Raw genomic sequence first — 27,896 nt, forward strand, 5'->3', positions numbered from 1 at the left:
GCTAATCAGCTGTGTTCCAAGATAGTGCCTTGCTTTATTTAGCAAATATCAGATTTCCCTGGAATAAATGGTTGTAAGCTGCCCCGAGGCTTCGGCGAATGGGGCAGCATAGAAGTTTACTGAATAAATACCTAAATAAATACATTCTTGACTAAAGATTAGAATGTATATGTTACTTAGTGTCTTATTTTTAACTAACTTACATGATTTGCTTTGTAGGCAAACATTCAATCAATCATGGCCTCTGAGAAGCAGGTGAACATTCTGATGAAGCTCCTGGATGAGGCACTGAAAGAAGTGGACCAAATTGAAATGAAACTGAGCAGTTACGAGGAAATGCTGCAAAGCGTAAAAGAGCAAATGGATCAGATCTCGGAAAGCAACCATCTGATTCATCTTAGCAACACTAACAATCTGAAGCTGCTGTCAGAGATAGAGTTCCTTGTTGTAAGCACGTGAAGTATTTATGAATTTTCATCCAAATACTTAGTCCACCCACACCAAAACGTAGGGTGCAATACAATAGGTGAAAAAGTAAAGACTACACTGCAGTTATATTAATGGCATAAGTTTAGTTGTTCAGATGTGTCTGTCAGTATTCAAGAACTACTTTAGGTGTGCCCAAGGGCCTTGACATGTCTGGTAGGTTTTGTTATTAATTGTTAATCGCTACCTGCAAGTTAAAACAGCCTTCCTCAATTTCGTGCCCTGCAGAAGTTCTGGGCTTATAGACTGAATTGTTAGGCAGACAGTCAGAGTTAGTTGTAGAGGTCATGGTGGGCCATACAGCCATACTTTAAGATTCTTAAATGTGTAGATCTCAAGTCAGTTTGTAACTTGAGCTACAAAACCGCAGCATCTTGAGTACTCTTCAGACAAGAGTGAAGCAATGGAAGCACTGGAGTGCTACTGCATATTGCATCTTTTGAAGCTTCCAAATATTCATCTGAACGAACCTCAATCAAACATATTGTGGAGGTCTAGCTTTGAGGCTACAAAAGCATGAAAGACAGTCCCAATTAAAGATGTATTGGAAATTCTACTGAAATTATTGGTTTTCTAGAAGTGTTGCACAGCTTAATGATTCATACTACTCTAATTTTGTATTCATTGTGTTTTTATTGTTCTGGTTCCTGTAGCATTGGTGTGAGCTTTGTGAGTGTGTGTATACATGCGGATGGGCACTTAACATACTTGGTAGTCTTTCTAAATTGGACTGTGGATCTCTGAAAGCAGCGTTAGGCACACATACAATATCCAGTTTGCCTTATTGCTTTTCCTCAGGAGCCCTTGCTCTGCTTCTTTGTAGTGACTTGACTTTAAGGAGGTCATTCCAATGGGTTAAAATATCCTTTAACTTGTCATGTTGGCCCACATTGGCTTATGCTAGTCCATGTCTGTAATAAAATAGAATTACAATTCCAAGGGGAACAATCATAGTGGACCTGGATGTTGTTTGCAGACATGCACCACTCAGTGTTCTTTTAAATGCTTTTGTACACTCAGATTAATTTAGCTACATATTCGGAAGTGTCTAATTTAACAGCAGCTACAGACATTTATAAAAATTTCTGGAAACAATAATATGGATGGAAATTACTTTTCAGAGGGTCTTCTTTGGAATATTCAAATAATTTAGGTTCTTCCTCTGACACATGAAGAGTGAGGGCTTTAGATCTCAGGCTAACATAGTGAATACTTGTTCTGGCAGAACCACATGGATTTGGCAAAAGGGCACATCAAGGCACTTCAGGAAGGAGACCTTTCATCCTCCCGGGGCATTGAGGCCTGCACCAACGCAGCAGATGCTCTTTTACAGTGTATGAACGTGGCTCTTCAGCCAGGTAAGTAAAGCAAAATACCATTAATATTGTTGTATCTCTCCACTTGGAGTATTCTGATTACTTCCAGCCCCCTTTTCTCTTTCCAAAATCCCTTCTTACTGAAACGGTCTCATTTCATTTCTATGGTTTGTAGGACATGAGAAGCTCGATGCTGTCCGGCAACAGCAGCAGCGCTTTAGCGAACTGCGGGAGCTGTTTGCACGGAGACTGGCCAGTCATCTCAACAATGTATTTGTTCAGCAGGTATTTTTTGCTCCTTTTCTTTGGATCGCTGCTTTCTCAATTGATGGCTCATTTTGGTTATTAGGGCTTTTGGTTATTGTATCCAGATACAGCAGCTGGGCTGACTGAAGTGGTCATCCCTATCCACCTTCCCTGTGGCAGCCCCTCAGCCCTCCTGTCCCCAAATGCTACCCAAAGGACTGGGGGTACCAGTTGAATAGGGAAGCTGTGGAGCAAAGGGATTCCTGAATGTTTGACAGATGCAGCTTCCTGAGTGAAGCTTTGCTCATGGATCCCTCTCTTCCTCATCTTGCTCAGTTGTTTGTTGTTACACGCTGTCAAATTGTCTCTGACTTATGGCGACCATATGTATGAAAGGCCTCAAAAGGCCCTATCCATGACAGCCCTGCTCAGCTATTGTAAATTCAAGACTGTATATTTATTTTCTTCTTCTGCCTTCGAATTGTCCTAGCTTGATTGCCATCTCCAGGGAGTTTTGCCTTCTTACAATGTGCCCAAAGTATGGCAGTTTTGTCATTTTTTCCTTCTAGGGAAGGTTCTGGTTTGATCTGATCTAGGACTCACTTGTTTGCCTTTCTGTTGGTCCACTGTATTCACAAAACTCTCCTCCAGCACCTTGTTTCAAATGTGTCAATTTCCTTCCTTTCAAGCCCTCTGCCCTAGAGCCTACCCATTCAGCAAAATCCCCATACTCCATTGTGGCATGATAGCTAGGTAGACCTGAGAGAACTGCCATGGGAAACAGCTTGGGGAAGACTACTTCCACCACTTCAGTTTGTTTCTTTATTTGTTATCTGTTTAATTGCTCCAATAAAAATAATTATCTGACTGCATTACAAACAGTTGAAAAAAATAAAACATGATACCACTGACAGAAGATGTGGAGATGGTTGCTAGCTTAGAAGACTGTACAAAACAGACAAATTGATGGTGCTCAAGAGAGGCCTGCTCTTGGCTCTTTTGGCACAATATGCAAAAGGCAGCAACTTTTCGCGCCAGTATTTTTTATTAATAGATACTGCACAACATAACAGCCTGGGGTGGGCCCTTTAATCTGTAAGTTTGTGTAGCCACCATTTTGACTTAGGAAGCCTTCCTTGGGGATTGTGATATTGTGCAAACCTGTCAAGTGTGTATTATGCAAGGGTTATGCATGCTCACCAGATTCATATGACATTGGGCTGGCCTTTGTTAGACTAAAGTTTTATCATTTGGTCTCTTATCAGTCTGATCCAGCAAGACGGGTCTGAAGAGAATTGCGTAGTCATTCTTTGTGTGCTTCCTATGTTTATCTTCACCCTCAGTGAGGCCTTGATTTGTGGTGTTCAACCATGGATAGCTAAGCCTTGTACTGAATGACAACCCCATGAGGCTGGCATACTGCCATCCCAAGAACATCTGCTTTGGAAATAGGTTTTGCTCAAATGAAAGGAGCTGTTTAAAAAGCTGTATCCAGAAAGCACCACTGAGTAGCAAAGAGGGGATTGAATAAAGGCAGTGAAATAATGTTCTTTTGCTGCTGTCATTGCCTCCAAATATATTCAAGGATACTGAGAAGGGTCAGTTTAGTGCTTAGGAAAATCTTATTGCCATATAGACAGTATTGTCCCACCCATCAATCCCCTTTGGTGCCCTCAATCTTTTAACTCCCCTACCCTTTTTCAAAGCTCTTGATTTGTGCTAATGGATCCCACCTTTCCTTTACCATTATTTCCTCCCCTGGTCCTTTGCAACTGAGTGCAAATTAGCTGAAAGAAAACCTAATCTTCCTTGCATGTTGCCTACTCTACTTTGTCATGCCCTTTGACAGCTGAAGCATGTAAGGAGGTTGACTAGGTAGAATTATACTAGCAGGTGGTCATCAGAGCCCACTTGTAAAATTACAACACATTTTTTTTTCAAAGATTGTGACTTTAACTGGGCATTTTTTAGGCTCTGGGGAAGGGGGGAATGCTTGGGAAAAAAAAGGGATAACAGTCAGAATGGGCCAGGGGCAAGATAGATTCTGTTACAAAGTACTCTGGGTATGTACTTTGATGGCTGGAAGACTAAGGAGAAAGGTGAGAAGAAAAACCCATGACAAACTTAATTGCCTGCCTGGTGCCCCATAGGTTGTTCACACTGGTGGTTTAGCATTATGGGCAAATCCACCCAATGAGAAACTGCTCTGGTGATTCCCTTTCTGTTCTTGCTATTTTGAGATCTTTGTTGGATTTCTTTTTATGAAAGAAATATTTGGTTCGATTTCTGTGTCATCCTTCTTTTGAAGCTTTGTGGGTTGTACATTGGAAGTTCATTGTCCAGAGGGTTGTATGGGTGTTTCTACTCAGCAGGTTTATTTTTTTATCCCTGTATTTTATTTCCAAATAGTTTATAAAGCTGGAGAGTAGCAGGCCCTACTATCTTTCACTTGCTGTGAGTACAGTGTTTGAATCAAGCTGCTTTAATCTTCTCTGCCTCTTCTTTAAAAACAAAAGCTTGCTAAGCCTAACTCCTTTCTGTAGTGTTGTCTCTGCAAAATAGAAAATAGTGCTTATGACTTGAGAGAAGAAACTCTCTTTGCTGTTACTCCAGCAGCTTCCCACATAAGTGAATTAATACGCTTTCTAAAAGATTTATAATCTAGGCAAGTAGGTGTTGAATCAACATGGACTGTGAAGTGTTTTGGGGCTGTAGTAAGTGCATTTGTTTGTGCATGACTGAAGGTTTATTGCTATATTTAAGTAAGTTACTGTTGGAAGGAGGACAGATGGATACCTCTAATTCAGTACCTCTAGAAATTAAATGATATTTGGGTTATTCCAAAATGCATTTTTAGATATAATAAAAAACCATTGGGACCTACAACAAAGCATTGCCATTTTAGGTGAGTCTCTGTAGGATGCCAACTGGTCATCCTCTCTTCAAAGGTATTCCATTCTATTCTATCCACTCTCAAGCATTCAGCCAGCTTTCTGTGTCCATTGAGCATGTTTGGTCCTCGCTGAGCTCTTTGGGCTTTTCCCCTCGTAGAGATTTATCCATTGATTGAGAGATTGATACCTCTGCAAACTCTTGAGGTTTCCCCAAGTCTTTTGATACCTTTTTCTTGTGTGTGGATGCTGCCATTTTGATTACACAAGGATTCATAGAATGAGTTTGCTATTACTGTATAGTGCACCTAATTATCATGGTAACTTTGAGTTCTGTATGTGAGTGCTAGCACTGATCACATTTAACATTTACTTAACTTGAAGAGGGAAAGAATGGCTTCCATTTCAATATTGAGACATTGCATTATTTGTGCTTGTACAGCGTTATGTGTTTCCTTGGTCACTTGGTTGAATGGGTAATAGAGTGGCTTAAATATATGTGAATTATGTTTATTAATTGGCATTGTTTTGTGTTTAACATCTTGTCCAGAGTTGCATTAAAATAAAAAAGCATACATAATATTTCTGCTGAAAGCTCTTTCTTGTTTAAAAAAAGAATTCTGGAGAATCTGGCTCAATCAAAAGTAGAAACACAAGATAGAAAGGTTAATTTTTGTTCTGCATAAATAGTATGGATGATAATTGTACATGACCAACAGTGCAAACTGAAATTAATCCAAGGGATAATATTTTAGCTGTGAAATATAAGTTAGGGAGAGCCATCCTGACATTTTCAAGTAGATAAAGCAATTCTGGATAAGATGCATTGTGTTGCAAAAAAATCATTCTTAATGCATAATGTGTAGCTCAGCATTTATTCTGTCCTTTCATTGTTTTGTTTTGCAAAAGCAAATATATTACAATGTTTTGACTTTCCAAGTACAAAAATGAACACAGACAAGTTGGAAGACATACCTTATAAATGTCAGGCAACATCTGTCAGTTTCCCAGGTTATCCAGCTAGTCTGAACTCCCTCAGTGTTTGCTCACAACTTTCTTGTGTTGCTTTCTTCTGCCAAGGGTCATGACCAGAGTTCCACTCTTGCTCAGCACTCCATTGAGTTGACATTGCCAAACCATCATCCCTTTCATAGAGATTTGCTTCGCTTTGCCAAACTGATGGAATGGTTGAAAAACACAGATTATGGGAAATATGAAGGACTAACAAAGGTGAGTGGCTCAGACTTCAAGTGAAATAGGTCATGGCACATGCTGTTGTTTGGCAAAAGTGAGCCACCTGCTCTTCTGCTAACTTAGGTGGCAAATTGAGATATTTCTCAAGTGTGTGAGCTGCTAGTGCTGTACTTTCATCATTTTTTTGACTTTTCAAGATTGGGTCATGAGGAAAGTTTATGCATTACAGTCACTGCATGCTTTCTCTGCTGCTTCCTATTAGACTCAAGGTTGCATTTTCAGTTGCATCACCTTTTGAGGTACTTGCTCTTAGCTTCAACACCAAACAAGTACATGCAGCACCCTTGATTTGTTCATTACTTTTTGCATCTATACACACACACACACCTATTCTACATAATACATGTATTTGAATAATATTTGTATATGCCTGCAAAGTACAAAGGTACATAAAGAAGTAGGCAAAGTCAGTCCAGTGTGGTTTTATATATAGGCCAACCAGCTTCATGGATTTTGGATACTGCCTGCAGTTTTTATATTAAGGGCAATTTACCTTGTCAAAACCTGGGCTTATCAAACCAATGGAAAGCACTATGTCTGCGATATTAAGCATGATAGGAAAACTCTTAAGTCAACATGACTGCTAATGTCATTGCAGCAAATGCTGTTGACGTTGTGCTAGAGATCACTAATGCTAGTCCAATATAATTTAGGTTACTAGTAATGTTGCCCAGTGTTCTGAGGAGTTTGCAATCTAATGATGTGCTAATTTCAGACTAAGGCTTTGCAAGTTAATGCCTATCAGTTACTTTGCACTTTTCTGTCATTGAAAAGCTGGGATTACTGAGTGTATAGCTTATGGGTAAGGTAAAGAAAATAGGCATTTATTATTGGTATTGCACCTGTCAGCTCATTTTATGGTACAGGAAGGAATTCCTTAACTTGTAAAACTGATGTAGGTAGTACATCCAATACTGTTGCTGTACCTTTTCTCATTCTCCTGCACCTGCAAGTCTAACTACAGGTGCAACAGGGCTAGCTGTTCCTAAAATAGCCCTGGAAATAAATAGAATGCTTGTTTCTGGGACAGTTCAGCAGAGCTCCCTTTTGAAGAATCAGGCTTTTCTATGTGTTTCTGGTTTCTTCAGGAAGAAGATAGGTAGCATTTGATATCTGTGTCAATACCAGCAATGTTTTCTCTTCTTGCATATAGCTAATTCTGCATTTGTTTTTCTTTAAGAACTATATGGATTATTTATCACGGTTGTATGAAAGGGAAATAAGGGATTTCTTTGAAGTTGTCAAGATTAAAATGACAGGTGCAACCAAGGAAGGAAAGAAGTTTGGTAAGTTTCTCACAAGTGCTTCCTTTTTGCAGTTGTAGCTCAGTGGTAGATTGTGTCAGAATGATTTGAACTGGTTCCTCCTTTTGCAGGTGATAACCATTATTTTAGTAGTGATTGCTAAACGAAGTTTTGAGCAAATGAGCTCTCCCACAGAGCATGTAGTAGATGCAGTGTAATATCTGAACGCCCATGTTTTAAAGGAGAAAATGTTTTGAAATATCCAAGATGAGATCCAAGATGACAGCCTCTTCAAAGTGCCCAAGAAGTAATTGGAAGGGCTGTCACTGTTTTGCCACCCTGATTTTTTAAAAAGTGCAAAAAATTGTGAGATTTTGGGAGTTAATTCAGGGTCTAAAATAGAAAACCTCACCTTGTCAGTGTCCTCTATTGGTCTGATGTGGTTTTAACTTAATTATTATGTGCTTTTAAAAAAAAACACAAAAACTTTTGTTAACTGTCCAGAGAACCTCAGCTCTTGGGTAGTATAAAAATGAAAAAGGTAAATAAAATGCAACAGTTACCAAGCATAGATATTGACCCAGAGAGGTTGCAAATAAGGTTATTATGTTAGTTTGCACTCTCTTACAGCTCTCAAAAGGTGAACTGTCAAGGGACGACAAGAATGAGAGAGATCTAGGCTTGCAAAGGGGGATGATGGTTAGATTGCCACATATGTGGTGAGATCTCCAGTGCTTTAGTTGGGCATGACTCTTCTCAGTTTGTTTAATGCAACTACCTTTTGTGGCAGGTTAACTCGGGTGGGTTTTCATGTCATGTGAACCCAGTTAAAGACTTACAGCAGAATTAAAGAAACACACTTAGCTTGTCTTAGCTTTGTTCTTTGTTCCTTCCTAAGTGTCTTGAACTGAGCACAGATTAGTTAAAGGAAATTGAACTCACCAGCCTTTCCAAATTTATTATTTATTTATTAGTATTATATCCCACCTTTGTCCTTTTAAAGAACTCAAAGCAGCTTACATCATTCTCCTTCTCCTGATCTCAATCTTATCCTCATAAAAACAACCCTGAGAGTTTGACTGGGCCAAAATCACCCAGGTGGCTTAGTGGAGACTAGAAACCAGATTGCCTGAGTCCCAGTCCTGCTTTCTTAGCCACTATACCACACAGGCTTTCAAATGGTGTTTACGCTATATTATTCTGGATATAGATTAATCGCAAAACCATGGAACAAAATAGATTTTACAGTGTAGGAAAGCTAAAGAGGTAATCTTTTGGGAAATGCATGCCAGCAATGAGTGGTACTGATTAACATTCCTGGATATCCCAGTTGCCATATGTAACAAGCTGTGCAAACTGCATGCCCATTGTTTGGATTTTAGTGGATTAGTATCCTGAAATTGCTGTTGGGAAGCATTCTGTTACAAATTGCAAATGAAGAGAAGAATTGTACAGATTGCACCATGTAGCACCAACAAAAATATGAAAATGAATAGTTGTTTGGTTATATTTTTTTAAGCATGAGTTCCAGTGAAAATCTGGAATTGGTAATGACCAACACTGCAATCTGATACATGTTTACTTAGCAGTAAAATATCTAAAGTAATATCTAAAGGAACGCTTGCGTCCATATATGCCCTCCCGCCCCTTGAGATTAGCAACAGATGCCCTTCTCCGGGAACCCTCTGTGAATGATATTAGGAGGGTGAGTACCCAGAGGAGGGCTTTCTCTGTGGTGGCGCCCCATCTATGGAATGCGTTCCCCAGAGAGGTCTGCCTGGCGCCATCGTTATTTGTTTTTCGGCACCAGGCTAAGACCTTTTTATTTAAGACTTATTTTATTGTTAAATTATTTGAATTAATAGGATTTTAAATTTTTAGCCGAGAATGCACTGGGGGTTTTTAAACATTTTTTTTGAATTGTTGTATTGTTGTTATTTATGTATTTATGTATCCTTTGTGAGCCACCCCGAGGCTTTGTTGTGATGGGGGCGGCATAGAAATGTTTTAAATAAATAAATAAAGCCCATTGTATTCAATGGTGTTTACTCCCATTGTAGCCTATGCAGTACCTTGCATCCTTAGAAGTAAATCCCATTGGACACAGAGCAGGTTATTTCTGAGTGAACCTGTGAGACTGCACAATGTCTGCAGTTATTTTTTGTAGATATTATTAATCAGTTCTTCTGCCTATGTAGTCCATCCTTTCATTTGTAAATACTAGATTGGAATGTAATTACCAGATATTTTGTGTTTAGTAACATGGCATCTTTTGTTTTTGTGTTGTGATCTGAGAATGTCTCCACTCCAGTTGGTTATTTGTGTAAAACCTGTAGAACTATGCATCTCTGCTGTAATCTCAGGGGGAAAAAATCTTACTGAGAATTTTTGTGGCGTCAGAATAAATATAGATTGTCTAGAAATGTTTAGAAATATATAGAAATTTTAGTCTTATAGCCCCGTGGTGGGAGGAAAGGGATTAATTTTTCTAAAGCCTGTACTGTGTAGTTGAATTGGAGTTATTGTTCTCTGCCTTGGATTCGTCTCAATGTTGGAAGGTATTTCATGTAATCATGTATACCACATAGAAAGGTGATTACGGCAGTGTAAGTTATCCAAGTATCCAATACTGAGATAATACTCTAGGCTTACCAGATTTACAAGATATTGGGATTTGAATATACTTTTATGCTAAAATGTAGGTTTCCTTCACATAGTACTGTACAATATAATTTTTTACAATATTTTCTATAGCCTTCATTAGTGGACATAAGAATGTAATGATTTCTCATCCCCATAATGGACCAGGTTTCATATATAAGTGTTAAGCTGTGATTTTGATGTTTTCTACATAATTATAGCAGTGCAGATCTTTGCATACATGTTGAACTTCCCCATTGTCAGAACCATTTGAACAATACAAGTATTAAAACAGTCACTTAAGAGCTGAACTTGGCTTTCAATAGAAGGTAGCCAAGGGACATGGATTAATAATAGTAGTTTTACAATCCACGAGCTGCCACATTGTAAAGGATATTGGGGAAAATCTCCTGGATCGTGGGCAGCCAGTGCTCACAGTATGGTGGGCAGTCCTTGGAATCTCTGGTAAGGGATCCTTGGTCACATCCAGTTTACATACTGTAGCCTCTTTGGGCAGTCAATGCCCTGAGCAAGAACTGCCTTCTCTTACCTGTGTCATGTCTTATGTACTCCGGGAGCTCCATCAGCCTTAGCTGGACACAGCTTGTACAGTCGGGGCTCAGCCGTTGGTTTGTTTTCTCCCCTCTGATGACAAACTGGTAAGCTTTCAATGGGCTGTTTGAAATTTAACACACACTGTCTTCATAGTTAAGTATTCCAAATCGGTACCTCCCCAGCCATGTTTGTTTGCAACTTGTAGTTACTGGCTTCTCATAGGTCTCTGCATGTTTCTTTCCAGCTAGTGCTTAACTTGCATCTCGTGCATGGTTTGTGCAAAAATGCATTTTTAACTTGTCTTTGTCTTTGATGCTTGCAACCTAATCCATCCCAGCTACACTGCCTCGAAAAGAAAGTGCTGTCAAACAGGAAACAGAGAGTGAGTATGACCAGTGCTTTAATTGGTTATTGCCAGTACATTCATGTCTCTGTAAAAAGTAATTGTGGCAAAACCTATTAACTCCAGAAATGTTGGGTGCCATATTTTTGCACAAATGTGTGTGTGCTACAGTAAAACTAAATTTTTGGATGCAAGGCTAGGAAAACTTGGCAACAGAATCTTGTAGAAATCCAGTGAGACTAGATCTACAGGCTAAATGCAATATAAAAGCATTCTTAAGTTTTTCTTAAATGTAGGTAAGCAGTGGCTGCACAGGGCATGTTTTTGAGGCAAGATTTGCATCCCATCTTTTTAAAGTTTACATGGAGCCTGTAATTCAGGGTTCTTTGCCATATATACTGCAGGACAGTACAATTGCAAACAGCACTACCAGAGGGGTGATACTGGTATGGGATTCTTCGGTACTGCAAAATCCTTGCCATCATGGAAGCCCACACTCAGCTTTTTGTGCTAGTGCAGTCTTCAAGTCCCATCAGTGGGAAAGGTCTTCCTCCCAAAGACTTATGCCCACTTCAGTTCAAAGGGCAGCCATGTAATTTTGCATGGCTATTTGAATCCAGGGATTTTCTAACAGCTGCCAGCCATTTCCAAAGCACTGGCCAAATTCTTTACAGCAGTGCAGCCCTCCAGGCTTTGGTGATCTGACACACTTTCTACTTATACCCAGGTAGCAGGATTTTGCTCATCTTACAGTAAAAGGACTCTGAGATGTAGGGCTATAATTTCAAGATTAAAACTCAGATTTGCACATTCCCTCCTTCTAATGCAGCTGTGACGAGAAATTCAGAAGATTTTGCTTCTTTTTTAAATTAACTTCAGCTTCCTGTATCGTCCAAACCTAGCCAAGTGTGGTTAATACTAAATGATGGTCTGAAGTTGGCTTGTTTCTACTAACCATACTTGGGGTTAAGCAAACCAACGTTAAACCATTTTCACTAATTTTAGTTAAGGTTAATCACTGTTCAGGCTTTAGGTGTCCTACTAAATCATGGTTGATCTAAAACAGAAGCTTCTGATCTTCCTGCAGCTGCATTGGAGGAGAGGGGAGCATGCAATCCTCAAGCTTGCCTACATTTATCAAATAGTCACTGTTACTTCACAGTGTCCGCTGTCCCCAACCCTCACGGGAGACTTGGAGGAGAAACTTAGCTGAAACAGGAAGGTTGGGAGTAGGAAGACATTTTTATTCACAGTTTTTAAAATCCAAGCCAGCTTTGAAATTCCTGCCAAAGTGGTGGCTTTTTCCTATACTGAAGCAGTGCAATTGCACAATATACATTCACAATATACATGCTTGGTACTTCTCTGTAACTGAAATGGGGGACCACAGAAGTTGTGTGAGTACATAAGTATTTCTGTGCAGTCAGAGCTTGGCAATCCCAGCACCTTTTGAGTGAAAGAAGACCTTCATTGGTGGATAAGGTCTATCTGTATGGAGTAGCCTATGGTGGAAACATTTCTACCAAAAGACTTCTTGAGGACATGGAGGGTTTCCTTACCTTTCCCGCAGATGTTTGCTACTATTTTCTTTTTAAGAAAAATAGTAACATTTTGCCATTGTTCTGCTTTTGCTTCTAGAGGATGCCTTTTTATGAATTGCATCTGGCCTTTCTATCTGCCTTACCTCTTCTCTTTTCTGGAATGTTATTGGCCTTACAGTAGTCCTTGTATTTCCTTATCCCAAGTGTCTGTCTCTAAATGTTTGTTCCTGAATTAGTTTCTTTCATGAGGAAAAATGTGAGCACAGCCTATTCTGCCTATTCTGTAGGGGAAGTACTGACAATCTTAAGGGAGAAAAGACAAGGCTACTTAATATATAATGTTTATTGTATTGCAATGCATATTCCATCTAGGCTAGCTTCTTACCTGGTTTATGTTATAATCGTAGGCCTTCATGGAAGCTCTGGGAAATTGACAGGTTCAACTTCCAGCCTAAACAAACTCTCAGTTCAGGGTTCAGGAAATCGCAGGTCTCAATCATCCTCATTGCTAGATATGGGCAACATGTCTGCATCTGACCTTGATGTGGCTGACAGAACCAAGTTTGATAAGGTAAAACGCAAGAGCGCTGCAAGAGGCCATAATACAGAAAATATTAATTTAACTCTCCAGTCTTAAGTTGCATGTGTGGCATGGGAGTTACGTAGCTTCTTTGAACAGTACCGAAGTAACCTCAGGAGTCCCAGGTCACTTGAGAGCAGCCCAGGAGGCAGTCCCTCTTCTTGCTAATGCTGCTCCCCCCAGAAACTGGTGCAGTGCAGGTGTGGGAAGGGGCTGCTGCACTCACTCTACCCATGTAGCACCTGCTTTTATCCTTTCAGCAGGGGAAGGAGCTGTGCAGAAACAGATCATGCACTGACAAGGGAAGGTGAGAAGGGGCTGCAGTGGAAAAGGCACACTGCTTCTACAGTCCTAAAAACACCAATAATTTAATAGCCTGCAGGACTGTTTCCTGAACTATTTTTTTTCTTGAATGTTTCTCACAAAGTTGCTGAGTTCATGCGCAGAAGAAATCTTCAGGATCCACCACCACCACCACCACCACGATTACATTGCATTTCTATACTGCCCCTAGCCAAAGCTCTCTGGGCAGTTCATAACATTTAAGTCACCCATCGAGATTTGTTTGTTTGTTTGTTTGTTTATTTAGGAAACTTCTATGCTGCCCCATTTCCGAAGCCTCGGGGCGGCTCACATCCATAAATAAAGTTCCTTAAAATAATATAAATTAACAGTATAAATTAAGTTAAGTCGCCCTGGCCAGAGAATAAAATGAATAAATACTATTAACAATTAAAATGACATTTGAATAAAATGGTCTTCGCCTGGCGCCGAAAAACAAATAACGACAGTGCCAGGCAGACCTCTCTGGGGAGCGCATTCCATAGATTGGGTGTCACCACAGAGAAAGCCCTCCTTCGAGTACTCACCCTCCTAATTTCCTTCATGGAGGGTTCCCGGAGAAGGGCCTCTCCTGCAGATCTCAAGGGGTGGGCGGGCATATATGGATGTAAGCGCTCCTTCAGGTAACCAGGACCCAAGCCGTTGAGGGCTTTATAGGTCATCACCAACACCTTGAATTGAGCCCGGACTTCAATGGGAAGCCAGTGAAGCTGACGGAGGACTGGAGTCATGTGAACATAACGCCCAGTCTCTGTCAGCAGCCTGGCAGCTCTATTTTGAACCAATTGAAGTATCCGGACCATCTTCAAGGTAACCCCACGTAGAGCGCGTTACAGAAGTCAAGGCGGGAAGTCACCAGCACGTGTGTCACTGTCGCCAGGCAGTCGTACTCCAGGTAGGGGCGCAGCTGATGGATCAGCCGAAGCTGAAACAAAGCGCTCCTCACCACCGCTGTCAGTGAAAGCTCTGGGTCGAGGAGCACTTCCAAGCTGCGGACCTTGTCCCTAAGAGGGAGTGCAACCCCATTCAGGACAAGGTTCAATTCACCCTCTCCGAAGCCCGATCCACCAACCAACAGGACCTCCGTCTTGTCTGGATTGAGCTTCAGTTTATTGGCCCTCATCCAGCCCATTACCTCAGCCAGGCACCGGTTCAGCACAGCCACTGCCTCACCTGGATTGGTGGAAAACGAGAGGTAGAGCTGGGTATCATCAACGTGCTGATGATTTCGCAGCCCACACCTCCGGATGACCTCTCCCAGCGGTTTCATATAGATGTTAAATAGCAAAGGGGACAAAATGGATCTCTGTGGTACTCCATGTCATAGCTGCCATGGTGCAGAGCCATAGTCCCCCAGCACCACCTTCTGGAATCGGCCATTGAGATAGGAGCGGAACCACTGCAAAGCAGTGCCTCTGACCCCGAATCCCACTAGCCTAGCCAGAAGGATACCATGGTCGATGGTATCGAAAGCCACTGAGAGGTCCAGAAGAACCAACAGGGACGCACTCCCCCTGTCCTTCTCCCTGCACAGGTTATCGTACAGGGCGACCAAGGCAGATTCAGTACTGTACCCGGGTCTGAAGCCGGACTGAAACGGGTCCAGATAATCAATTTAGGCAGAATCGGGGACTGCAGGCTATATGGAAGCTTGAAATCAAGTGCAATCCATGTGAAACTTGTGCTATCTACTCCAACCTGGAGCCTCCCAGATGTGTTAGACTAGTCTCCACCATCCGTGGGGCTGCCCACTGGCCATGCTGGCTGAGGTTGATGAAAGCTGTAGGCCAAAGCATCTGGAGGGCATCAGGTTGGAAAAGCTGAACTAATATGTCTCACATATTTAATAGTAACAGCTTGTTACAGTAGAAGGCAATAAAGCCTCCGCTTTTGTGTGGACTTGAAAATAAATTCTATGTGCCACATTGCTATAGTATAAATGGCACATGGTCTGTGGCACTGATGACTGAATTGTGCCACTCTAAATGCCTAAGCTGAAATCCAGAGCACCAGCAGCAGCTTCTATTGCATTCCCATTATATCCTGCCTTTCTTCATCTTGCAGGGAACTCAAGGTCACTTTCAAGGGTTTTTTCTTCTCCATTTTATCCTCACAACAACCCTGTGAATAGGTTAGGTTGAGAGTATATGACTGGCCCAAAGTCACCCTGTAAGCTCCATGGCTGAGTAGGCACTGGAACTCAGATCTCTTGGGTTCCAGTTTATCAGTCTAACCACCATGCCCCACTGGCTATCTGTTAGGTGTGCAGACAAGAAGTACATGTGCCAACGGGCAGCTCTAATACTCTTTAGGACTCAGATGCTCCAGTACTAAAGCAACACAAACTGCTGTTCAACTTAAAAAGCAGCCTGTCTCTTCGGCTGTCTGAGCTATGCTAGCAAGAACGTCAAAACAAAATAAGCACAGCTCTTTCCTCCTCCTCTGTCTGCAACACTATCTTTTGATCATGAAGCATGTTTCATTCCTTATAAAGTGAGTATAATGGCAGTAGTTATTTGTGTATCAAAGCTATATTTTGATATTTGCAGATTTTTGAACAAGTTCTAAGTGAACTGGAGCCCCTGTGTCTTGCGGAACAAGACTTCATTAGTAAATTCTTCAAACTTCAACAACATCTTAGCATTCCTGGAACACCAATGGTATTCGTATTATTATTATTATTATTATTATCCACCTATTTCCAGTAATTTAGACTATCTTAATTGTATTTCTTAATTTTGAGGATGATCAACTCAAAAATGTAATTGTTAAAACTCTTGAGTGACTTCCATTTAAAGCATGATTTCTTTTTCAGAGTGATGCTGAGGAGACAGATGGAGGAACTTTATCAAGAATGCATGGTACTGGTGGTCCTCAGTCAATATCTTCAGAGTATGTGAAAATATTTCATTGATACCATTTGAGCCTGCAAATATGCATGCATTTTAATGCATTGTTAGCTTTAAAACTGGATGTTCCTTGTGTAATAATGAAAACACAGCAAAACTACTGGACCATGCAGCTGTAGCAGTAAACTTGTTTAGTGTATATTTAATCATGAAATTTTTTTTTAGTCTACTCATGTAGTAAAGCAGTGACAGAAATCTACATACAAATTTGAACTTCCTAGCAAGTATTGGGAATGCTACATGCCAGAAATATCTGTAACCAAATAATGGTAATAGAGTAAATTTGACAAACTATTACTACTACTACATTGCATTTATCTCCTGCCCCTTTTTACTCTTGTGAGAAATCCAAGGCAGCTTACATACGTAGCTCCATTTTATCCTCACAACAATAGTCCTTTGAGGTAGGTTGGGCTGAGAGTGAGTGACTGGGCCAGAATCACCTAGTTAGCTTCCTGGTCAAGTGGGGACTAGAACCCAGAGTTTCCAGGTCCCCAATCCAGCCTGAGTGAATCAATCAATCCCTAATCAGACTGGGATAGCTCTTGTGCAAGAGGACTGGGATAGCTCCTGTGCAAGAAGGGTGATGTTACCTGCTTCACTGTAGCATTACAGGAATGAAGCAGAGAAGCTTTGGAAAACTATTTGGAATTATGAGTATTGCACAAACTCTACATAATGTGTTTTGCGAGGGTAGGAGGAACCATAGCTCTCTGACAAATAGTTTCTAATTAGATGGTCCCAGGTTCAGTCTGTGGTATTGCTAGTGAGACACATGAGGTAGTAACTCATGTGAAAAGACCTCTGCCTGAGAACCTGGAGAGTCATTGTCAGAGGGTGGAAAATATTGGGCTGGATTCCCATGCTCTAGAATCATGATAAGTGAGATTTCTTAAAAGTTGAATGCTTTAAGACCAAGGCAGTGCATCATTAAAATTAATGCAAACCCTTTCTCCTTTATCCCTGTACTGGAAGATCTGGAGACTAATTCTTACCTGCAAATAAAAAACGATGTAGATTTAAAAATGAATAAAGCTAAATAACCATGGTACTGAGCCAATTTTGATCTATATATCCTGCTCCCCATTTCACAGGAATCACATGATCCGGCAGATGATGACAAAAATATTTCGCTGCGTTGAGCTAGAATTGAATAACCTTATTGCTTTGGGGGACAAGATTGATAGCTTCAATTCTCTTTACATGCTGGTGAAAATGAGTCATCATGTATGGACAGCACAAAATGTGGATCCAACTTCTTTCCTCAGCACAACACTTGGAAATGTATTAGTGACTGTCAAAAGGAACTTTGACAAGTGCATTGTAAGTTTGTGACAGCTTGAACAATTGGGTTCTTTAAATCTATGGAGGCAATGGGCAGTGGGCAAACTGGATAAGACTGCAGATGAAGCAGGACCATATCATACCACCTCCTGCTTCAATGCATTGACCACAATATCTAACTGATGTGTTGTTGTTGTTATTGTTAGTCACGAAGTCGTGTCCGACCCATCGCGACCTCATGGACAACATTCCTCCAGGCCTTCCTGTCCTCCACCATCCCCCAGAGTTCACTCAAGCTCACGCCGACTGCTTCAGTGACTCCATCTAGCCACCTCATTCTCTGCTGTCCCCTTCTTCTTTTGCCATCTATTGTTCCCACCATTAGGCTCTTCTCTAGTGAGTTCTTCTCATTAGGTGGCCAAATTATATTAGTGTCATCTTCAATATCTGGCCTTCTAAAGACCAGTCAGGGTTGATCTCCTCTAGGACTGACTGGTTTTATCGCCTTGCAGTCCAAGGGACTCGCAGGAGCCTTCTCCAGCACCACAATTCAAAGGCCTCAATTCTTCAGTGCTCAGCCTTCCTTATGGTAACTGATGTATACAGGCATAGATTTCTACCTGTGTATGTCAACAACATGGGCTCCTGTGGAAGTCTGATAAGTACCAGGATAAGCCCTCTTGGGCACTGCCTGGAAGATCTCACTGTCACTGAATGGCAAGCCCGTTGCCTCAGAATATTTCAATGTTCACCTTCCCTTTGCACACTTCTGCTATCCCACATCACCTCACAATACTTTAGTCTTTTTGTTCTTAAGATTACAAAGGTCTTAAATTCTTCTGCAGCCAGAACTAAGTAGCTGGGCATTCATGCTGTTGTTGGTTATGGTTTGGATATATCTGCTTTCCTGTTATCTCTTTGCATTTCTTAGTTGATTCAAGGTAGATTGTTTCCATCTCCTTGTAACTTTAAGACAAACACTTATGGCCTACCAACTCTGTCTTTTCATTTCAGAGTAACCAAATAAAACAGATGGAAGAAGTAAAGATATCCAAGAAGAGTAAAGTTGGAATTCTCCCTTTTGTTGCTGAGTTTGAAGAATTTGCAGCACTAGCTGAATCTATTTTCAAAAATGCAGAACGAAGAGGAGATCTCGATAAAGCCTATTTGAAACTTATTCGAGGAGTTTTCGCTAATGGTAGGAGTTTTCTTTTGAGCAGAAAATCAGTGGTCTAATGTCTCATAGAAATACAGTATTCAGTTGCAATCATACACCCCATGCATGGGAAATTGGTGACACTCCAGCTGTTTTCATCTGCAACTGCTGTAATTTGTTAAATTTATATCCTACCTTTCCTTGCAAGGAGCCCAAGGCAGCATACACGAGCTTCCCCCTCTATTTGAACCAAAATCTCTTGCGCTGACTGGGGCAGATGAGGGTTTACATCTGGAGGGCCATGATGACCAGCATTCCCTTTCCTCACCAGGCAACACCCCCTCCCTCCCCTGTGCGCACACACACAGTGTGCACAGACAAGCAGATTAAAAAAATATTTCCAAAGGAAGTCGCATCCACAGCAGCTACAAGAAATATTAACACCATTTTTATCTTACAATTTATTTGGAAAAATATTGATGGGGGTGGCCGGGACCTTTGACAGTTGTCAGAGGCACTATGACCATAGGTTGACCACCCTTGTTATAATTGTACCCCAACAATTCTCGTGGTTTCCTAAAATCACATAGATGTCACCCTTCTAACTTGAAAACTGGAGTTCAGTTATGCTTATGTAATCATGAAAATGTTTACATTCTGGATACTTCCAGCAGAGGCTTCTAGTTCAGCAGCATTTTGCCTTATCCACAGAATTTTATGGGAGGATCCAGATGCCATTGTGGTTTTTTTTTATTTCTGTAAGCCTCTTATCTTTCCCCACTAATTCTATAGTTGTGTTACCAGCAAAATCTGTTATGGAGAAAAAGAACTATAGCTATAGGGTGCCTTCTAAGTGGCAGCACTAGTAGTCCAGCTTCTAGAAGCACTCTCTGGCTTATTGACACCTTTATGATTGTATGTGTATGGGATATATTGTATTTTAGTGGAAAAAGTGGCAAATGAGAGCCAAAAGACACCCAGGGATGTGGTCATGATGGAGAATTTTCACCATATCTTTGCAACACTCTCTCGGCTGAAAATCTCATGTCTGGAGGCTGAGAAAAAAGAAGCAAAGCAAAAATACACAGATCATCTGCAGTCGTATGTCATCTACTCTTTGGGACAGCCACTTGAGAAATTGAATGTAAGACATTAAACTTCTTTAATAGCTTTTATTCCAGTTTATAATAAGTTTTTGTGTACATGCAGCAGATAAATGAGCCTTTCTATTTTCCTCCACTAAGTGCTGCATTTCTGAATCTATCAGTATTCATTTGGATGCCGAACAATTATAATTTGTAAAAGCAAGTTTTAGAAACATTATTGGAGAGAGCAGGAAGAAGTGAAGTAGTGACAAATCTTCAGATTTATTTGCTATTTAGTGAATACTGACCTTTCTGCAAGCTGCCTTTTCACAGCTCTTTGCAGAATAACAGCAGATACAATTTTGCACATAATGTTTCCCTGTAGCAGGACAAGATGGCAAAGTATTCTACTGCCACAACTTTGACTTTTCTACGTTTTGTTGTATTACAGCCTGGAACTGAAAAGACTGTAACTGCATTGTTGCCACTTGATTATGCTAGATACATTGTGAAGGTGCAAAATATTTTTCTTATAGCAAAAAAGTTAAGTCAACAAAAACAAACTGGCATTTGTTGGTTGCATAAGTATTCAGCCCCGTTGCTGTGATATGCTTAAATAAGTCCTGGTGCAAACCACTACTTTCAGAAGGCACAGACTTTAAATACATGAATGGAGTCTGTCTCAGTGTAATTTCATTGTCACATGATCTCAGATTAAATATGCCTGCTTCTGGAAGACCCCAGAGTGTGTTCGAGAGCATATCTAAACAAACAGTGTTGTGAAGACTAGGGAGCTAGCAAAGCAACTCTGAAATGAAGTTGTAGAGAACACCAATCAGGGTTCAGGTTTTTTTAAACCCAAACTATGAACATCCCTCAGAGCAGTGTTAGATCTGTTATTACAAAATGGAAAGAATATGGTTCAACTCGGCCTAGAGAAGGCCATCCACCAAAACTGATGAAGGTGGCATCACATTGTGGGGATGTTTTAATTCAGGAGGGGCTGGAAAAGTGGTCAAGATTGAGGGCAACGTTGAGTAAGCCAAAAACAGGGCAATTCTAGAGAAAACTTTCAGGCTGGGAGGGATTTGGGACTCAGAAGCTTACCTGTTCAGCAGGACAGTGACCCTTATAACTCAGCCAAAGTTACACTGGAGTGGTTTAAAAATAAGAAACTGAATGTCTCAGAATGGTCCAGACAACTCTCAGTCTGACTGTGGCAAGTCCTGAAAGCTGCTGTTCACCAACAGTGCCCGATGAAACAGTTTTTCTGGGGAGAATAGGTGGACATTGTAGGACCCAGGTGTGCAAAGCTGATAGAAATTTACCCAAGAAGACTTGCAGCTGAAATTGCTGCCAAAGATGCTACTGTCTAATATTGACTCAGGAGGGTGAATACTTACACCCAAACAGGTGCCAGTTTGTTCTTGTTTGCTTAACTTCTGTGCCACAGTAAAAATACTTTGCAGTCCCAGAGTGTACATGAAGTGGTAACAATGCTAATTGAATTCATTTCCAGGTTGTAGCACAACAAAATGTGGAAAAGTCAAAAAGAGGGTCACAAAGGTCATCGCCACAAAAGCACTGAACGGAGTTTCTTCTATTGTGCTCCTCTTATGCTGTAGTGTGATACTGAGATATGGGGAAAAGATGCTGTTATAGAAACAGGAATGACATAGAAATGGTCACTGTGGTATCCCGTTTTGGAGAGGCAAGCTTGCAGACAGTTAAGCACCTTCCTTTTATCCGCTACTGGGATTATGGTAGCTCATCAGTTCTTACCGATTGATACAATAAATATCTACATGATGGAATGCCATTAGTAAACCATTTTTATGGCTGGCAATAGGCTGGCCTAAACTAAGGAAGGGCTTGTATGTCCTAAACACCAATATGTATCAGCACATATAACTGTACCAGGCTGCCTACAGTATAAGCATGAGATTTATCACAGAGGCACAAGCAGGGAACTTACAGTTTGGTGGCAATGTGGAGCCTGTAGCTAATTTGGATGGTTTCTGACCTTTTTCATTTGACAGGAAGTAAGAGAAGCCAAGTCAGTGTCATATCTGTGAAATCTGCTTTCCAGTTCTAGGGTATAGAAACAAAGCTTACTACCAGATGCTAAGAGCGAGCACCCTGTTTGCAAATTAAATAATAAATTGATTTCTTTTCAGCACTTCTTTGAGGGGGTTGAAGCTCGTGTGGCCCAAGGTGTGAGAGAAGAGGAAGTGAGCTACCAGTTGGCCTTCAATAAACAAGAGCTAAGAAAAGTTATAAAGGAATACCCTGGCAAGGAAGTGAAAAAGGGACTAGATAACCTTTATAAGAAGGTGGACAAACACCTCTGTGAAGAGGAAAACCTACTCCAGGTAATATATTGGATGGTAGGCTGTGATTTAGAGAATAATCCCATATTAATCAAGTTAATATTGTATAAATGTTTTATATTGTATTTGGAGGTGCTCTTGGCATTGTCACTGACGCTGCGGAGCACCTTTTATGAGTTTAGGCTGATATACCAATTATGAACCTATCTGGACAGGGTTATATGTGTTAGAGTAGCCTCACATAGGGATGCTGGCCATGCATCTGTAGTGTTTACTACAATGGGATTGCCTCAGAAAACAGTCTGGGAACTTCAGCTGGCCCAAAACAGTGCAGCAATTAAGGACTGGTTAGTGGGCTCCTTTAGACCAGCGTTCTGTGATCCTCACTGGATCCCTGTTCATTTCCAGGCACAATTCAGAGTGCTGGTATTAACTGTTAAAGCACTAAGTGGCTCGGGGCCACTTTGCCTGAACAATCATCTCCTATCCGGTCCTTAAAATCATCTTCAGAGATCCTCACCTCCCCTGGGTGTCCTCACCAAATGAATTGAGGCAGGTGCTACTAGGGAGAAGACCTTTTCAGTGGGGTCACCCTGGTTGTAGAGTGTCCTCCCCAGAAAGACTCACCTGGTACCTATGTCTTACCTGCAGCAGGTGAAGACCTTTTTGTTTTCCCAAGCCATTTGTTTGTCTGTATATGTTTAAATATATCCTTATCTGCTAAAAAGCCATCAGTATGCCATATAATTTTTTTAAACTGCAACAATAAAAATGAGCATTGCAAGCACACCACGTTTTAAAAGCTAAATTAAAGAGCTATGTCTTGGCCAATGAAAGAGATTGGAAGCCAGTCATAATTCTTGAGGAAGTTCATTCCAGGGTTTGGAGACAACACAGCAGAAAGCCCTCTCTGAAGTCATTTCAACTGGTGTACTCCAGTTGCTGGGAAATCTAGGGGGCGGGGCGCTGCTGTTGCACTCATACCCTGCTTGTGGGTTGTTGATGGACAAGCTGGTTGGCCCCTGTGGGAACAGAATGTTGGGGTAGACAGACCCTTGGTCTGAACCAGTGTTGGCTCTTCTTACATGACAAATGGGCCTGTATGGGTAATGGTGCCCTCAAAGGGCCTCTTGTGTAACTCTTAATAGTTGTGCACGTTCATAGCAGAACAGCCAGACCCTAGTGCTTTAAAAAATTAAGAGGAAGAACTTAAATTGCGCTTGAACAGATCTAATATGATCCCAATTCCATATATGAGTTAGCAACCTAGTTGCCGCATTTTGTGCCAAATGAAGCTTCCAGACTCTCTGCAGGGGAAGTTACACCTAGAGTGTAATAGTTGAATCATGATGAAACTAAAACATGGATAACTGTTCCCAAGTCAGACTCAGGAAAGGTTGCAGATGGCCTGCAGTTTTAAAAACGGAAACTTTACTTTAAGAAAAGGGTGACTTTTGTGTTTTACTCTGCTGATAGCTTCTACTGTGGTTTTATTCTCCTTTCAACTTTGTAAAGGTTTCACAATGTATTCTAACAATTTATCTTTTGTGAACTACACAAAGGGCTTTGGCTGTTGGGTGGTAGAGTGATGCAGTTTTTAAAAATAATAAAAATGGGGAACCCATTTTAAGACCAGTGGAAGAAGACATTTGAGGAGGAGTGGGAAGCACCTGTTAACATAGAACACAGTGAAGACAGGGTAGCCTAAATATATACAGAAATGCACATCTCTGTATCAAGTTGCGCATTGGTTGGGCTTAGTTCTCAATGAGGTGATAAATTTGGGTAGAACTGCTTCAAATTGTAGGTGAGGTCTTAGATTGTTGAATCCTTAGGTACATTTTTTAAAACATGGAAAACTAACTTGTCAAAGAGAAACCTAGTTTAGTCTTCAGCCTCACTTGCTAGTGTTCTAAATGGAGGAAATTATTTGTATAGTGGAACATTCACCCATGGTCTGAAGTAGCCTAGAGAAAGGTTACCACCTTATGTTGGAGACAGTTCCACACACACATATCCTTAACACCATTATTAGGCAGTGAGGCAGGCCTATGAAGATTTGGATTGGAACCATGAATAGTATTTGCATTATTTAAAACTCTGCTTTTCTTTTGGGACAGGTGGTGTGGCATTCTATGCAAGAAGAGTTCATACGGCAGTACAAACACTTTGAAGGCTTAATAGCACGTTGTTATCCTGGATCTGGCATTACCATGGAATTTACTATCCAAGACATTTTAGATTACTTCTCCAGTATTGCACAGTCTCACTAATGTCTGCCAAGTGATAAACCATGATAAACTAATTGACTGGGAAGTATCATTAACATTGGACAGTTAAAGAGATGGAATGATAAGGAGTATCCTTAATTATCTTCATGCCTATCCACTGATGGCCTAAGCCATTTGCTTGCTTACTGGATAAAAACAGTGTTAAATCATACATGTTCACATGTAATTCAACCCACCTAGTTCCATGTTGATAAAGCTTTGTATATCGCTAGTACATTGTACATTAAACACTAAACTCATCTGCTTTCCTAAATATCTAGGAATTGTGTGTGTTTTGAAATTATAAATGAGTGAAAGGGTCCTACATTCAAGTGTGTTAATATATGCATCAGTGGGACATCCTGGCATATGTTTCTGAGAATCAATTTTCATGACTATTTGGATATCATTCTGATATGAAGTAAAAAAAATGTTTACAAAGACATTGCTTGCATATGTTTTTTGAGGGAGTTTGAACTCTGCCTGAGCATTGCACAAAGGAACAATTACCATCTGCTTCTACAAATGAGGCTTACAGATATTGTAATGAACTTTTTTTCCTTCTAATAAGCTTACATACATAAGCTGAGGTTTCCTTGGAAACACTGAACATTGTCCAAGAAAAAGAAACTTTGCTCTCTGTTTAGGTTTATCCAAGCAAGTGGGTTTACTAAAGTATGCACATTAGCAATTGCAAGAGAGTGAGTTGAAGTAGCCAGATTATCCCCTGATGAGTGTCTGTGCCTTTAACAGCTAACTTTAAATTTCTTCTGTGCTAGCAACAAAATCATAGGAAAGTACTAGTTTTTTCCTATAGCAAGTATGTAGAAATGATAGGAGCACACCTTTCACATACAAGTTAAGAGGTGGGCTATATAGCTCCCCTGTCCATAGATACTGGTGTCTAAAGGCATTTCTGTAATTTGCTTTTTATATATTTGTTTACAGTACATACTAGTGTAGCTGTGCAAAAGGAAGATGTTTTGTCAACAAGTAGGTACATACAGAAAGTAACTGATACTTGACAGTGAATCACAACAGTGTGGAAAGTAGCTTTCCACCAATGTTTTTCTTTCTTTTTGAAACCATTCTCATTCAATTTGAAAAGAAAGTTTCAGAAAAATTCTCATGGAAGGGGTTCGGGTTTTCTTAGGCTTACTTTATCTAGGAGGCAATCGAGGTGTGTGCACAAACATCTATTTTAAAGAAAAATGTCAATAAATTCTATGTATATAAATATATTCATCAAAATAAGTATGTATTAAATTATTGTATATGAAAATACAATTTACTTGTGATTATAAACAGGCTTCAACAAAAGCAGACCACATGGTATTCTTACACCATCCATTCAAATGTTGAAAGTATTGTAAGGTCCTCAGTATGATCCATTAGAGAAGATGAATGTTTAATCTTTCAATGTTTTAATATCAGTATTTTAGCTGTCGAGGGTGTGGAAAATCTATGCTCACCATTGGTTGATGTCCATTAAATAGTAAACAATTTATGTTTGTTAGATCTATATCCCACCTTTAAAAAACAACAACAAAGAACTCAAAGTGGCTTGCATCATTCTCTTCCTGCTCTCAATCTTATCCTGAGGTAGGCTGGGCTGAGAGTCTGTGACTGGCCCAAAGGAACCCAGCTGGCTCCATGGCTGAGCTTAGACTAGAACCCAGACTGCCTAAATCCCAGTCCCATACTCTTAACCACTACACCACACTGGCTCCAAGAGCATTTAAAAGAGCATGTACATCAACAAATATTAAATATTGTTCCAGTACAAAGTTTATCATATGATACATTCCCCAAAAGTAGCAACTATTAGACATTTCCAAAACGGATGTTCAAAAACTATAAGCTGTATTAAACCATGAGCAATTACTTGGAATTAGACAATTTCTTATGCAAAAGAATTTGTGCTGTCAAATAGATATGAAACAAATATGCTGAATATGCTGCTGCCCAAGATCCACAGACAATAAGTTTAGATGCCAAAGCAGCAATCCACTGACTAGTCAGAATGGAACAATGCAATTCCTCATTCCATTCCTGCCTAAAACCCTTTATATCATAGTTGTTCACCAATTACTAGTATTTATAGATATCATTCATGGGCCACTTTGCTTGACCAGCCTCAAAAAGTGTTTCTTATCATGGCAGAGACTTTGATGCAAGCATTCTATTCAGCCACAGCTGGCAAGTAATAGTTGGTGGGCAAGCCAGAAAATGACCCCCCCCCCTCAAAAAAAAAGAGGCACCAATTGAACCAAAACTAAAAGAACTTTATCTTTCCATGCCTACCACTTGCTTACTAAATGTTAGATCTGTATTGCCTCATAAAGCCCATATGTCATGGTGAATGGAACAGAGTGTAATTGTCATGGCTTTGTGCGTCACACATTTCTTACTGTTGTACTGTGGGAGTATCCCTGTATGATCTTCTAACACCACCCATTTAGGAACCCTCCAAAGATATTCCAAAACTGCCCAAAACTGAAGATCAGATGTAGACGGGAAATATCGAAAGTCAGTATGAGTCAGCAGATAAGCAGGCTATGAGACAAGATCTGAAAAACCAAACATCTTCATTAATTGGAAGATGCATGTAAGCATAATACTGTGCTAAAAAAATTCCCAGCCTTTTTTGAGCATTCACATTCAATCTGATAGAGGATACATTGCTTTTTGAAAAGAAACCAAAAGGAGAAGAAACTTCTGGCAAAATTCTCGTGGGCTTAATTCAGGTTTCTTGCATTCATCTTCCTTAGGTGGCTGAAGGGGATTCAGGCAATCTGGGTTCTAATCCCTGCTCAGCTGAGTGACTTTGGGCCTTCGAGGTTGCAGAGCCACTGAGAAGTGATTAATACTAAGAATACAACACACTAGGTTGCCTCCCAGTAATTAGATATGCTTGAAGGTATAGCGAAAACGATGGGAATGGAAACTTCAAGGAAAAAAGACAGATGTTGGCACGCCAATAGCTCCGCCTTTTCCCCCCATACCGTTCCCTCTCGCTTTGGCAACCAGACTGTCAATCTGCCAAACAAAAACCACGAGGGAACAAAGCCGTGCCACTCCCCTGCCAACGGCAAGCAGCTATCAGAAGCGCTTCGCATTTCGCTTCCTTCCTGAGAAACTCAGTGAAATTATCTCCTCGATTTCTCCGCCCACAGACAGTGCGGTGACTTTTAGGAGGTCATTTGTATAAATGTTAACGGAAACTCTACCGTTTCCACTATCCACGTTGCTGTCCTGCATTCAGTTTTGCTCACAAAACTGTTGCGGTTTTCAACCGGGAAATCTTTTGTCCTTGCAAGCAAAGCAACACATTCACGCAGCAGCTTCTGCTGCAAAGGAGAACGGCGCTTGCTCCGAGCATGCTCATTAGTTCGACCAGAAGATCGGCCCGGGAACACGAGCG

General features: G+C 40.6%; 1 protein-coding gene across 4 annotated transcripts in view; it reads left to right on the forward strand.

The window, feature by feature from the left end:
• Nucleotides 1-24,917, forward strand: part of EXOC1 (exocyst complex component 1) — a 35,955-nt gene extending 11,038 nt beyond the window's left edge. Inside the window, exons 6-20 of one of the 4 annotated variants that reach the window (XM_044418037.1) lie at nucleotides 220-447; nucleotides 1,712-1,844; nucleotides 1,978-2,087; nucleotides 4,458-4,502; nucleotides 6,020-6,169; nucleotides 7,374-7,479; nucleotides 10,970-11,014; nucleotides 12,924-13,087; nucleotides 15,988-16,098; nucleotides 16,254-16,330; nucleotides 17,442-17,670; nucleotides 18,646-18,829; nucleotides 19,732-19,931; nucleotides 22,050-22,244; nucleotides 24,323-24,917. In XM_044418037.1, the coding sequence (XP_044273972.1) occupies nucleotides 220-447; nucleotides 1,712-1,844; nucleotides 1,978-2,087; nucleotides 4,458-4,502; nucleotides 6,020-6,169; nucleotides 7,374-7,479; nucleotides 10,970-11,014; nucleotides 12,924-13,087; nucleotides 15,988-16,098; nucleotides 16,254-16,330; nucleotides 17,442-17,670; nucleotides 18,646-18,829; nucleotides 19,732-19,931; nucleotides 22,050-22,244; nucleotides 24,323-24,475 (2,130 nt within the window). In that variant the 3' untranslated portion in view covers nucleotides 24,476-24,917. The remainder of the gene's footprint in view (nucleotides 1-219; nucleotides 448-1,711; nucleotides 1,845-1,977; nucleotides 2,088-4,457; nucleotides 4,503-6,019; nucleotides 6,170-7,373; nucleotides 7,480-10,969; nucleotides 11,015-12,923; nucleotides 13,088-15,987; nucleotides 16,099-16,253; nucleotides 16,331-17,441; nucleotides 17,671-18,645; nucleotides 18,830-19,731; nucleotides 19,932-22,049; nucleotides 22,245-24,322) is intronic. The other 3 variants (XM_044418039.1, XM_044418038.1, XM_044418040.1) reach the window with 3 other exon arrangements.
• Nucleotides 24,918-27,896: the final 2,979 nt, after the last annotated feature.

The sequence above is a fragment of the Varanus komodoensis genome, unplaced genomic scaffold, assembly GCF_004798865.1.
Source record: "Varanus komodoensis strain SLA01 unplaced genomic scaffold, ASM479886v1 scaffold9, whole genome shotgun sequence".
Taxonomy (NCBI): domain Eukaryota; kingdom Metazoa; phylum Chordata; class Lepidosauria; order Squamata; family Varanidae; genus Varanus; species Varanus komodoensis.